This window comes from Thermobia domestica, chromosome 9 (assembly GCF_964235325.1).
Source record: "Thermobia domestica chromosome 9, izTheDome1.hap1.1, whole genome shotgun sequence".
In the NCBI taxonomy this organism is placed as follows: domain Eukaryota; kingdom Metazoa; phylum Arthropoda; class Insecta; order Zygentoma; family Lepismatidae; genus Thermobia; species Thermobia domestica.
This window is the reverse complement of record NC_137462.1, coordinates 281,961,203-281,975,218: the sequence shown is the minus strand read 5'-3', so window position 1 is coordinate 281,975,218 and position 14,016 is coordinate 281,961,203. Positions and strand designations below refer to the sequence as shown.

Below are 14,016 nucleotides of genomic sequence, written 5' to 3'. Positions count from 1 at the left end.
TTTTCAACTGGTTATACTGTTTACCCTCGGACATTAGGTCCCTCGACACTTCTGCGCATGACAGAAGTAGAAGAGTCCATTACGAAAAATGGGTATGTGTATGTACAGACAACATGTGTTCGTCTTCCCCTCTGGGAGCGAGAGAAAGAAGGTTGGAAGTTTAAACATAGTTGCCAGCCTACGTAAATTGGTCCCAGGTCAGCAATACATTTTGGTCAGGTGATGATGTCACGCAGTGAACAGAGCGCGCGCATTTTAAATGCAGCCTAGCATTGTGTTTTAGGGGCTTCGACATTCGGTCGATCGCGCCAACAACCCGTGGGAGAACTTCAGTTATTGTCTTTCTCTAGAGTACACTTACGCTTGTGCGTGCGCAGTTTATTGTATTTTTCCAGTTCTTTTTCTTACCTGTTTTGTGGTTATGCTTGCGTGAGCGTTTGTGTGTACGCGCGTCGTTTTGTTATTTTATTATGATGATTGATTTTGATTTTATTTTTTTACAGTCCATTCCTTTCATTAAGATAGACTCTCCTTGGCACTCTGCCAACTAGAGGTCTCAGCCGAATGGGTAAACAGTAACTTGTAACATTTTTGAAACCTGTAAAGATTTCGAGATGGAATCAGATGATGTAACTATGTTAGTCCCAAGAACTTATCCGTGATAGATTTTTATTGTCAAACGCTAACTATTGTAATTGAAAGGGAATTTGCTTTGTTTGGATCATCGAATTCACACAACTTATAAATTTACATGCAAATTTTTATGAAATCCATACCTATCAAATACATAGAAATACTGTTCGTCAGTGACGCCATCATCCAAAGGAATGTTAACCGAATAATATTTTCCTCTTCCATAGCCTATATCATCAAGGGTGCCGCTTCCAGGGAAAAACCCTGGCCCGTGCTTATGCATGGAAAACGTAAATACCTTAGGAGTAAAACTGAAAGCATTTTCCACTCCATCTCCTACGAAGAAACAGAAACAGTTACATTAGTATGAACAAAGTAAATGATATTCAATATTGGAATAAATGTTTTCACAACTTTGATCTCATAAAAACTGTTCTTTAATCGTAATTACCATGACTACAAGATTCACTGGTCTTCCATGTAACAACTATATATATATATATATATATATATATATATATATATATATATATATATATATATATATATATATATATATAGAGAGAGAGAGAGAGAGAGAGAGAGAGAGATCCTTTTTAGCCCTGAAGCTACATGAGACGAGAATCTGTAGTTTTATATGGAATTCGAATCGCATATCTTCCTATTAGAGGTTGTATTGAAGTCTTCCAGTTCACATTAGGTATGTGTTACTTTCATGAAATCAAACGTACAATCTTAATAAAAATTTTCTTGGAGCTTATTTATGAAAACTCAATGTATAATCCACAAAACAAACAATCAGTACTTTTATTTGACTGAAAACATAGAAGTGATTCAATTTCCTACAATACATACGAAACCTTTCTTTATAAGGACTTGGGCTGACAGTAATGGTGAATATATTTTGAGGTACAGATCAAGATTGATGAGGCTCAGTCTGCTTTCCCTTCGTTGCACCTCCGTATTCAAAATTACAAGAAACTTATACTTGCAGAAGTAAATGAATACGTGGCTCATACCCAACTACAGATGACTAAGAGTGCAGTACATTAACCATATAGTAGAACAATAAGTGGGCTACTAACGCGACACACTCACTACTTTTGATCGTAAATTTGGAAACTTCGATCCCTGAGGTTAATGAAAAATTTCTGAATAATTTTCTGTACTTTCGGAAGTCATGACTACTCAATATCTTGCTTTGTATCTAGTTTCATTACAATTGATAAGTTTTATTGAAATTCAAATATGGACATTAACAACACAACTTCTTCTTAGTATGTTTTAAGTGAATATTCTCTCAACTTAAATGCAATGGACAGTCATCTCTGATTTCACGTACTTGAAAATTTTAAGTCCTGAATAATTCTTGAATTCCAAACTTTTGGCTCAAAACCAGAGCCTTCTTAATGAAGAAAAATAAATTAAAATATCTCGGAATATTATATAAACCGCGAGCGTGCAGAAACATCTTGTATGCACTGCTGTAGTTCACTTGGCAAGGGACAATGTAGCTCGTTCCGAAGTGGCCAAGTCACAATTGTGTATTCGTTTCGCAACTTCTTCTTTCTTTCGGGCCGTAGTGGCTCAGTGGTAGAGCGTTCACCTCTTGTGAATGGGGTCTCTGCTTCGATCCCAACTTAAGCCAAGTGAGCTTTGTATTGCACAAACACCGTATTCGTGGATTTTCTCGGGGGTTCTCCAGTTTCTTCCCACTTTCTTCATTCCACCATTTCATTCATTTCTCATCATCACTGTCTCCTTTAGCCTTCCCAGCAAACCCAGGGGACGTAAAACTTAAAAATTTCATTTCTTTTTTTCTTGGTTCATTAGTTAAATTCAAAGTACCTGAAATGATTGGTAAGATTTCTGAGTATCATCAAACAATTGAAACGTTCGCTCATTGCTTGACAACACGCAAAACCACCTCCTGAGCGTCATCAGACAATTGTTATCTTCAGTCATCAATGACAAAACACAAATCCTCTAACTTCTAGCAATAAGTGCGTCATGTATTTTCTTGCAGCTCATCTCCACGTCTAAAACAGAATGTTTACTAATGATTTAGTATACATTTCTTGCTGAAATCTTGCAGTAACTTATGAAACTTTATACACATAATTTGTTGATTTAATGCATAACAGCTACAAGATTATGATTTTCAATTTTCCGGATAGTAGTATAATACGAATTGATTTTACACAGGAAGCTGTAGAGTATTTTAGATTACAACTAAGTGTCCGGAGATTTCAGAATATTGTATGTATAAGTGTGGCTTCCCTAAATTTTATGCATGTTATTTATCAAACTAGTGATGGATCTAGAAGAGGGCGCGTGCCAACACCAAAGGGAAAAATAACTCCTTTTTGTCTTATTTCAAGAGATGAAACGATAAATGATTTTTTCTGCCAAGATATTAAACCAATAATCTGTTCTCAGTGTATTGTTAGTATAACCTTGCCCCTAGCCCCAAATGTTACAGTGCGTCATTCAGCTGTAGCTTCTTCAGGACTTCGTCATCCTCCTAGAGCGTAGGAAGCTCCTTCAATTCTTCGTTCAAATTTATATTCAACCTTTCTACTTGTTTGTTTTACTTATTCCGATGATTTTATTTGAACTGTTGATTTCAGGTGCGTCGATCGATAGTTCTGAACACTTAAAGTTACTTTTCAAGTTTTAAAGTAATAATAATGACCGTTATTTCCCCTCTCAAGCGGATATTTTTAATGCCAGTGTAGGTTGATAATGTATTTACAAGTTGTACATCCACAACGTTTCCAAGTAGTGTTGTAAAAAAACGTTTTTTTTTTTTCAATAAAAAACATCGTTCTTTTTCACGTTTTTTTTTTTTAATGTCTGTTTTTTTTCTGGCAACTATTATTTATTGATTTAGGTTGCAGATTATTGAAATAATCAACAGAACTTGAGTCGAAGCCCTCGTAACTTACAAATCGTTTGTTTCTTTGTACCTATATACTAGCAAAATTGTGTGATTATTCCTTTCGGACCCAGGTCATTTTTGGCGTTTTCCTACATTTTCAGTTAGTGTCTTATTGCTCAAAACCGTTTATTCAATTGATATGGTGAAGGCCTTGTTTTTTAGAAAATGGATGTGGCTATTTTTTGGTGTAAGTTACATTACAGTCTTGCCAACGAGTGGGAAATTATTGAGGAAAATGTAGGGGTAAAAAAATTCCCTAACTGAAGTTCAAAATTCTTTGTATCTAGCACCACTGCTGCCATATGGGTTCAAGTCACCTAAAAACATTCTTTGGTGTGTTGACAAGGTACAGTGAAATCCTGAAGTCACTGGCTTCCATTCAAAGAGGGAAAGAAAAAATTCTCTGTCATCATGCACAAGAAATTTTGACACTTTTTACGCCTCAGAAGCAAATATCAACAGATATGTCAGGGCTACAGCTTCTCTAATTATCCTATTTGAAACATTTTATGGTGCGTTCTGTAGGCCAAAGAAGAAGCTTTCAGGTAGTGGTACGTTTGTTTCAATGTAGCCAGCAAGAGGGAAATAATAGAGGGAAAAGGAAATTTTCCAAAATTTTCACCTAAAATCGGGAATTAATTGTTTTGGCTGGAAACACTGCCATCAGACAGACGAAAACTATCTGAAAATAAACCATGATACCCCAAAAATATATCCTACAAGTATCATGGCGATATCTAACAAAGTAAGCATGAAATTAAAAAAAAAAAAAAAATCTCATTCTACCTCAGAAATTCACCATCATCTTGCCATTTACAGAACATGGTTTATTGTAAACCTCAAATATACTTTCTCTAATTACTTGAGGGAAACTTTTTATGGTGCGCTGTGTAGGCTAAGAACGAGGCCTTTAGACACTGGTACGTTTGTTCGACTGTAGCCAACATGAGGGAAATAACAGAGACAAAAATGGAATTTTTCATAACTTCCACTTAAAATCTGGAATTAAAATTTTCTGTAGCTGGCAACACTTCTATCAGACACACATACAAACTATCTTAAAATAAGCTTTGGTATCCCTCTAATATATCCTACAAGTATTGTGACGATATCTAATAAAGTAAGCGTGTCAAATCTCATTCCACCAAAAAAAAAAAAAAATCTTTCCACTTAGAGAACAAGGTCTACTGTAAACCTCAACTGTACTTCCCCTAATTATCCTATTAAAACTTTCTATAGTGCGTTGTGTAGGGCAAACACGAGAATTTCAGGTAGTGATACGTATGTTCCGATGTAGGGAACAAGTGGGAAATAATAGACAAAACAAATAATTTTCCCAAAATTTCCCCCTAAAATCTGGAATTACATTTTTTGTAGCTGGCAACGCTGCTACCTGACAGACGAAAACTATCTTAAATTATACATTGGTACACCACTATTATATTTTATAAGTATCATGCCGATATTTAAGGATAAAAGCTTCTAATTACCAAAAAATATATTAAGGTAAACAGAAAAGTAGGGAAAAACTAGAAGAATCAAGGGTCAGAACCTAAATACGAATTTTCCGTGTGCCCCCTAATAACCCCATTGTAACGATCTGTATCCGCGTTTATTCAGTAAGGATAAATGTTCGACTGGCGTAAGCTGACTTGTACTCGGACGTATAGATACGGATTTATAAACAAAAATTTCGAATTTTTTGTCCAAATTTAGGGAAATTTTAATTTACCTAGTTGGAAACACTACGCGCAGGCCCGTCCAATTGATGTCAACAATTAGGTGTCTATCCGAGGTATCTACCTGGCAAATCTTAAGGAGGTCTCTCTACAATGAAGGAAGCTACAGGGAAAAAAGAAGGAAATTCGAAAATTCTCGAATTTTTGACTGGGCTGAAATTTGAGAAGGAAATTCGATCCCGAGAAGAAAAAGAAATTAATATGATAAACTATGGTCCAACCATATTTAGCAGAAATAATATCTCGATATCTTAATTAGTGTCCACACAGGAGCGTATTAAAAAAGTGCCACACCAGTATGTGCTACTTTGGGCACCTGGGTCCGAAAGGGTTACGAGTGTACATTTGATTACATTTTTTTGACTACTAACTCGTGTTGTTGTTGTAGTTATAGTCTCGACTAATAATAATATCGTTGTTGTAAGCAATCACTTTATAAGGAAAATTTTCTCTCCTTTTTACATATTAGTTCCAATATTGTTGTTAAGAAATGCAGGGTGTTTCAAAATGAATATCGGGATTTTAAGTCTTCGTAGTACTTATTACATGTTACGTACAATTATACACAATACATCAAGTAAAAGAGTACCTCAAACAGTCTTTGCTACAAGTGTTCGATGTGAGCTTCATTCATCACACGGGACACATCTAGTCGATAGGCGAGAAAGGCCCATAAACTTTCCGCCATACCGCACAAAACACATTCAATTTAGTGGAGTTTCGTTGCAACTGTACCATCTCCTGAGGATTTGCTGACCGTCAGATGCGAACATTATAAGTATTCACATTAGCTCTTAGGTAAGATATCGATTTATTTCTGAAGACGACACGATCTAGAAAATCTTCATTGTTATGCAGCAATATTTCATCTGTGAAATTAGCACGTAAACCGTAGTCTGTAGGCTTTAGACCTTTAACAACTGCAAACGATAAGGACGTAGTTGCAAGCGTCTCCTTAATATTCTTCACACAGAGGGTTGCACTGTAACTACAAATTCAGTCTTTATTAAAACACAAGCAGCTTTCCGCTCTCTAGTCCCATCTTTGCTACTAGCTCTTTCTAACGACAGACAGAGGAAACAATGCATGTGCATGTGTGTGTGCAAAGCTGTTTGAGTTGCTCTTTTATTTGATAATATTTATAATTGAAGCGCTTGGAGGATAAAGGTGGTATGTAACAAATTGAGTATGACGGGAAAATTGACTTTCACAACTTTGTCCGTTATCATATCACCTTCATCGTTTCCAAATATCTGCAGTAGGACGAGGACTCACCAAATAATGTGTTAGGTAGCATGAGTAGCATATAACACGTGCATGAACAGCCAGAATGCAACACTTCAAAAAATGTAACATAACACCTTTATCCTCCAAGCGCTTTAATTGTAAGTTAATTGTAATAGATACTACAAAGTTTCAAAGCCCGAATATTCATTTTGAAACACCCTGCACTACTTCAAATTGAGTCATCCTATATTCATGTCTTGTATATACATATCATGAGGGCCACCCTTAGGCAATTTGTCGCCTCCTGCAATGGCATAATTTGCCGCCTCCCTCTTTCTCCAGAAAGAACAAATCTTAAAAGTCACGATTTTAAGTATGCTACTCCAGCATGAACAATGAAGGGGAGGGTAAGTGCAGTCCCACAAAGAAAGGCTTAATTACTTGTTTTTTTTTTTTTTTTTCCCTTTAAATATTAATCTGTAATGTTAGTGAGAGATAAAGGAAACACACCTGCAGAGGAAAGATGGTAATCTTTTTTACAGAATTCAATATCGAGCTTCAATCTCAATGTATCAGTTTGCAATTCCAGTGCAACTAGCTCTTTTATCTTTATTTCTTGATTTTTCTTCTACATCTGTTAACATTAAAAAAACTTGTTTCTATCTTCAATGATAAGGAACTTGTTTGTGACAAAAACAAGACTAGTCGTCATATCAAAACTGTTATAACTAACTAAATGAAACAGATATTCGCAACTATTCGAGAATTGAGTTCTTGCATTTGACAACAATCAAGCAATTTGTGCTGGGATTTATTTGACCATTTGCTTCAGCATTGTCCATGTGACCTTAAACTAATGCGACCTAAACACAATTTATGAATATAGTATTCAAATATTAGGTCAACTTGTTAAATGTAACTTCCATCATCATGAAGTCTGTTTCCAACAAGAATTATTTAATTTAAATAATATACTTATGACAGATTTTACCGGCTCACCATACTTGTCACTCCATGCAAATGCACGTGTTGCACATATGGTAGAGCCGGCTCTGCATATCATATATATCTAGTCGACAAATTATTTATATATTATATTTAGACAAATACTAGTAGGCAAATTAGTATTAGCTTTTACCTTTAGACAAGTTATTTGAATTTTATACTGTTCGAGACATTATTTTCGTACTTATTAAAGGCCTGCTTTCACGAAAAAACAAAATTTCATTTCTATTTTTATTTCTTAGTTGATATTGATGAAAACTGCTGAAACCCGAATTGTTAGTAGGTATGCTATTTATATAAATTGTAAAATATTTGTAGCGTATCAATATCTAGCGTTTAATTTATGTTGCTTTTTACGGTAATTACACGTACATAAAAATATTTCATGCTTAAATAGACGTAAGATGCATTACAAGTGACTATTAAAAAAAAAACGAAATTTACAAAAAAACGAGAGGCAATGTTTTTTTTGTAAAAAAAAAGAAAAACGTACATTTTTGAAAAAATACGAACTTTTTTTTTTTTTTTTTCTATTTACAACACTATTTCTAAGTTAGAAATTTGTCAATACTACCTGAAATTGTGTCTTTTTTAAGTGAATATCCTTAACAAAAGTCAAAGTTATACATTCATTTTTCTACAATTTAAGAATTAAAAAGGTAACCGTTTTCGTCTGCACATAGCATATCAAGAACTCATCCATTACATTTGTATATATTTTTCATCATCTCTTAGTTGGAGGCAACTACGTTGAGGAATCAAGCAGCCTTTCAAGTATTTCAGTGGAGTCAAGAATGAAATGGCAAAATCGTTTGAAGTTTTCTACAAGGTTTTCTAGAACCTAACAAATGATGATGAGTTCTGAGTTCTATAGCACCTTCAAACCTATGGTTAACTTCAGTAACCGAATAAAATTCTTGAAATAGCCTGACCGAACTAAGTGCAATATTATGTAAGAAATAAATATTTCATCTTTAAATACAAAATATTTACCACGTATTCAAATTAAGAAAACATGCAAATTAAAATTATGATGAAAAAGTAAAAGATATATTGATATAGAAGATATAGAAGTATTTACTCACCGTGATGTAGATCTAAGTCAATATACAACACACGATCAAATTTTTCTCGTAATTTGTGGATCGCAATCACAACGTCATTCACGTAACAAAAACCTTCAGCTTCGTCTCTACAAATAAAAATATATTAATTACATTAGTAAAAGAGCATGAATTTAATAAATGAGTTCAAATCAGGCGAAATCTAATTTTTAAAAAAAACTGCAATGTCATCAACACATTTTACAATATGGCCTACTTACGTAATTCTGATTTTCTTCTAATGACACAGTAAGGTAAAATTTAGAGAAGATCGTAGTGTATAAAGACAGAATGAAATAAATCATAGGGAATATTTATTATATATTACCTCTTCGAATACCCCACTTTAATATTTAACATTGTGTTCTCTAAATATTAATAAATTGAACTATTAAATTACTGCATACCTCGCGTACTTAACCTCTATGGTTGAAAAATGAATATATTTATTACTCTCAAATAGGAAACAAACTTTGTTTTCCTGAAGCTACCGTTATACCACGCACTCCATTTGGTAAAAGGTGTTCATAAGCGTTATGTCCAATTTTTCACTTTTTTCAAGAAATCAAAAAACAATACTAAAATTTTTTTCTAAGTATAAAATACTACTGATTAAACTCCTATTATTATTACTATTTGGAGAGCACGATTTCCCTGACTTTCTCAGATTTTCGAGATCACAATTTACAAATTTCCAGATCTATATATATATATATATAATGTAAAAAAACAACTACACTTTTCCCGACCAATGTTCCACCGTATATAGGGTGTTTCAAAACAACACCGACAACCTTTGGGAGGTGATTCCTGACACCAAGATAAGACAAAAAGTATAGACAAACCTGGGTGCAGAAATGCTTCCTTTCGGAGTTATAGGCTGCCGAAAACATGAAAAAATGAAATTTAAAGGTTCATAGCTCCAATACTATGGGACCTCGACTACGGTAGGGTCAAGACTTTACTTAGGAACTTGCGTGTGCCCTATAAAAAAAATGTTTCAGAATCCTAAGGTACTCACGCAACATTTTTTATTGAGGGAGTTTGGCTACGGGGATATAATATGAAGTACCACCAACTCCCCCTATAAAAAATGTTGCAAAAGTACCTCAGGATTCTGAAACATAAATATTTGGATAGGGCACATACTAGTTCCTAAGTGAAGTCTTGACCCAACCACGGTAGATCTTATATTTTTGGAGCTATGGACCTTTAAAGTTAATTTTTTAATGTTTTCGGCAGCTTCTAACTCCAAAAGGAAACAATTATGTACCCAGACTGGTCTCTACTTTTTTTGTCTTATCTTGGTGTCAGGAATCACGTCCCAAAGGTTGTCGGTGTTGTTTTGAAACACCCTTAGTAAGTTTGATTCGGGTTCGATTTAAGAAAGCATAATCCTGAATAACTTTCTTATCATATCCCTTTCTTTTGTCAGCCGGTGACTCCTAAGTTGGTTTTCCACGCAATCCCAAGTTGAGAACATACATAGAAGAGAAGTAAATGCGTAATATGAAGTCAAACCAAAAGACATATTCAATTGTAAAAACTAAATGTTAAATGGAAGGACCAACCTCTGTGCATGATGCCAACCTCCGCACCAATTTATTGCTACTTCCGCTCTTCCATCCACCAAGGATTGGGCTGCACTCAATGAACCACCAGCAATATGCTGCACAAAATCATAAATCCTCTCTACTAAGGGACAGTCGTACCCTGTTAAAAGAAATGTACGTGTACTTGACTCTAATATATTATGTAATACTCAGTAGAAGTTGAATAATTCCCAACACTTTAAACATTTTTATACATAGTCTTGTTCAAAATAACATAGTCAAGCACTGTTTAAAAGGCCGTGCTCTCACAATCGTATTTGTACTTTCACTAATGGATAAAAGTCCAGGGCTTCTTAAGCAAAAGATGATGGTCAGGTATTTCTGAACAAGATTGTACATAATGAAGACAAATGGAAGTGTGTAATACCATAAGCCTACTTTCGACACATACTATTAATTTAAATTAATCAGCAGAATTCGCAACTATCTTATATCAAACAGCCTGCATTTTGAACTTAAAATGAAGGCCGTTTTATCCTTATGGTAGTGAATTGTAGCCGCCTACCCTACACTGTAAAATCTCATTTCCACCACTGATCATAATCAGTATGATGGCCCTGACGATTAACAACTACACGACATCGAAGCTCGCATTGAAGGTGGTTTCTGTTCAGGACAGCCTGATCCAATTTAGCGCATTTATCCTTGCATGCTTTTCAGAGTCCCTCAAGGGTAGTGACTCGACGTTTTATGATAGATTTAATATGCCAAAGGCACAAAAGTTCATGCAAACATCTGCATTAGCGCTACCTAGCGGACGATAAACGGTGTTATATCATCCTTCCTAGACGACGTGGGTCTATTTGACCAGGTCAAAGCAGATGCGTGCGATTTACTACTCTTCTACAATGCAAATGAGCACAGACAGTGGATTCGCACGTGCAAGGAAAGTTTTCCCAAAGAGTTTATAGCATTGGCGAGTTACTGTACCAACTGGAAGCTTCTTATACACAGAATTTTATCTAATGCGAGAGTAAATGCAGTTACTATATACAGCAAGTCTTAGATCCCATACACAGCCAATGTGCATCTGCTTTGCATGACAATGAGACAGCTGAAGTCCACATCCACGAAGACCAGCGGTCACACCGCCAAAACAACGATGGCTACTTGGCTCATGAAAATGGAAACTAGTGTTAAGGTTATCCTATTTAGATATATCCTTGTTAAAGCGTTAGATGTATCTCCTATGGATTTCTGTTGACAATTGCTGGATGTTCAATCGCACTTTATCATTGTACCTACATCGCACCTACAGAGGAAATGGTATGATATAAAATTGGTTAGTTCCTGCATTTATAATAAATAAGTGAAGAATAAATTGCAGGATTTATTATGCAAATATCTCTTTTGAACATTAATGTATACTCTTTCAGTTTCTTAAGATTTCATTTTATAATTAAGTAACAGAAACTGCAAAATGTTGACGTTCACCGTCTGATGAACTTCTGCCTTCTTCATCAAGAGAGGAATGATTAAAATTTATTGAGGTACTTCAATAACATTTGTTGCCACTCGCAACATAAGTGATTAACAATCTGAGAGAATCTGACAGGATAAACTTATATTGGTTATATATATTAATAAAAAGTGATACAACCGATTTTTTGGCACACCAGATCATCTGTAGATCTGAATTTTATAACGTACAAAGAATGAAAAGTGCTCTCCATGTGATCCGAGTGGAGAGCACCGATTTCGAGAGTGAGAGAGTGTGTGTGGCTGTTCTGGGAAGCGGACTGGGTAGCGTAGTGATTAACACACCAGCACGGTATGCCAGAGGTCCCGGATTCGAGTCTCGGTCCAGTCTGTCATTTATTCTTTCTTTGTGCGTTATTTACATGGATTATGTTCTATTTCAATATTTTCGATGCTGATAATTTGGGTGACTTACCCTGCTACATTCATAAAAGCTCGTAGGACAAACGTAGGAAATGTTCTTCACTCTTGCAGTTAGGATGATCCGTGCGATCCTTCCGCCTATGTGCTCGCTGGTGCATCGCGGGAGCACTTCATCATACAATCATCGATATATCAACAAGTGACACTGACCACGTGAGCGCCCGGTCTCTCGAAGCCGTGACTACTTAACTGCACAAATAGAGTTTCTGGCCTTGTAGATAAAGAGTGATACTGACAGGACGGATTCACACACGTTACGCTGTCGAATGGTCTTGAAATTATTTGAAGCACTACGATTAGGCTACCCTCTGCAGTAGTTGATCTGTCACGACTTTTCAACTAAGATAAGCAGTTCTATGCAGACAAGGGTTATTGGAATTTTCCTTAGCATAAAAATATCCTTTTTTTGTGCGGTGGAGGGAGTAAATCCTACATAAAGAAAACAATAAAAATATTTAAAAAAATCAAAAATATACTTCAGAACGTTGACTGAAATGGTAACTTTAATGTGAATATAATTACCTTCTTCAATCGTGTTTCTCAGTACACGCTCAGTTTGAGAATTTGCTTTAAATATGTACCTGTTAAGAGATCTTCAGAACAGAATACTACTGAAAAAAAATAGCATATTTGGAAATCACGGATAACAATTGTTGATTATACTCGATCAAATTCACTGTAACGATGTTCAACTGTAAACTGGAACAAAAAGCAATGCGACTACGTTCCCTTTGTTTTTGTTGTACAAACTCGCGTATTAGTACAAACAAATCATAAAATGTCTTTCTCCACGTTTCAGTTAATTACAAACGAAAACTTTTCACTTAAAAAAGAAAACTAAATATATACTTCTATTTTGTCAACAATTACGTACATATAAGCGGAAAAAGTTGCATTAAAAAGGAAACAAAAATCTTCTCTCCATATATTTATAATACGTTGAATGACAGACAGTATTGAAGCTTTACTTAAATAGGAAGTAACGGGTTACCGCACTAAAATTTCTCGCTTCAATTTCTTAAACTAAATCATGTTATGCTGCAGATATTACTGAAACATTTATTTACGAAATACAAACAAAAGTAAGTTCTCGAAAATCTTCGTACGAAGAAAACTCCACTAAGCTCCCAAAAGTAAACTACCATTTATTACGAGAAATGACTTATGCCTTATTAGAGATATTAATGAAACATTTGTTTATATCAACTACATCGTTTGAGTCAACTGTTGAAGAAAAAAGGAAAAAAGTACCCTTCTAGATATTTTTGTGAGAAGTGATTTGTGCATCAATATACGGTTGATTAAATATAATGAAAATTGTCTTAGTCGTTTAAGAAAATCATTCAAAATAAATTCGCTTGCAACACTGAACCACCCTTTGTGAATTTATTCATGAGAAATGTGTTCAACCGTATTGCAGGATTATTAATGGAACATTTATTTTGAAATATGAACAAAACTGCCTGAGCTATTTTATGAGAAAACCATCCGAGAAAAACTCACCCCACAGAACAAAAACTTCCCTTTGTGAATTTTCAGGACAAATGAGTTACGCCACGTTATCACGTTATTAATGAAAGATTTATTTATGAAATATAAAGAAAATCGACTGAGTCGTTTTTGAGAAAATCGTCTGAGAAAAAACTTACTCCCAAACGTAAACTACTCTTGCAGATTTTTCCTAGAAAAGCGACTTATATCATATTATAGGGTTGTTAATTTATGAAATATGAATAACATTATTCGATCTGCTTTCAAGAAAATCGAAAATTTTTATTTTTGATCATCAGTAAACCACCCTTATTTCTGGGGGTAGAAAGAGAAATCGAAAATCTCTAAAGATTGTTATTAAA

The 14,016-nt window shown here is 34.8% G+C and overlaps 1 protein-coding gene across 8 annotated transcripts in view; it reads right to left on the bottom strand.

Moving 5' to 3' along the window:
• LOC145660721 (histone deacetylase 8-like) overlaps nt 1-14,016 on the bottom strand; it is a 270,630-nt gene that overhangs the window by 21,071 nt on the left and 235,543 nt on the right. For all 8 annotated transcript variants that reach the window (XM_081726098.1, XM_081726092.1, XM_081726095.1 and 5 more), the window contains 3 exons: nt 10,220-10,361; nt 8,631-8,737; nt 777-969 (listed from right to left, as the gene is read on the bottom strand). In XM_081726098.1, coding sequence (XP_081582224.1) covers nt 777-969; nt 8,631-8,737; nt 10,220-10,361 — 442 coding nt within the window. The remainder of the gene's footprint in view (nt 1-776; nt 970-8,630; nt 8,738-10,219; nt 10,362-14,016) is intronic.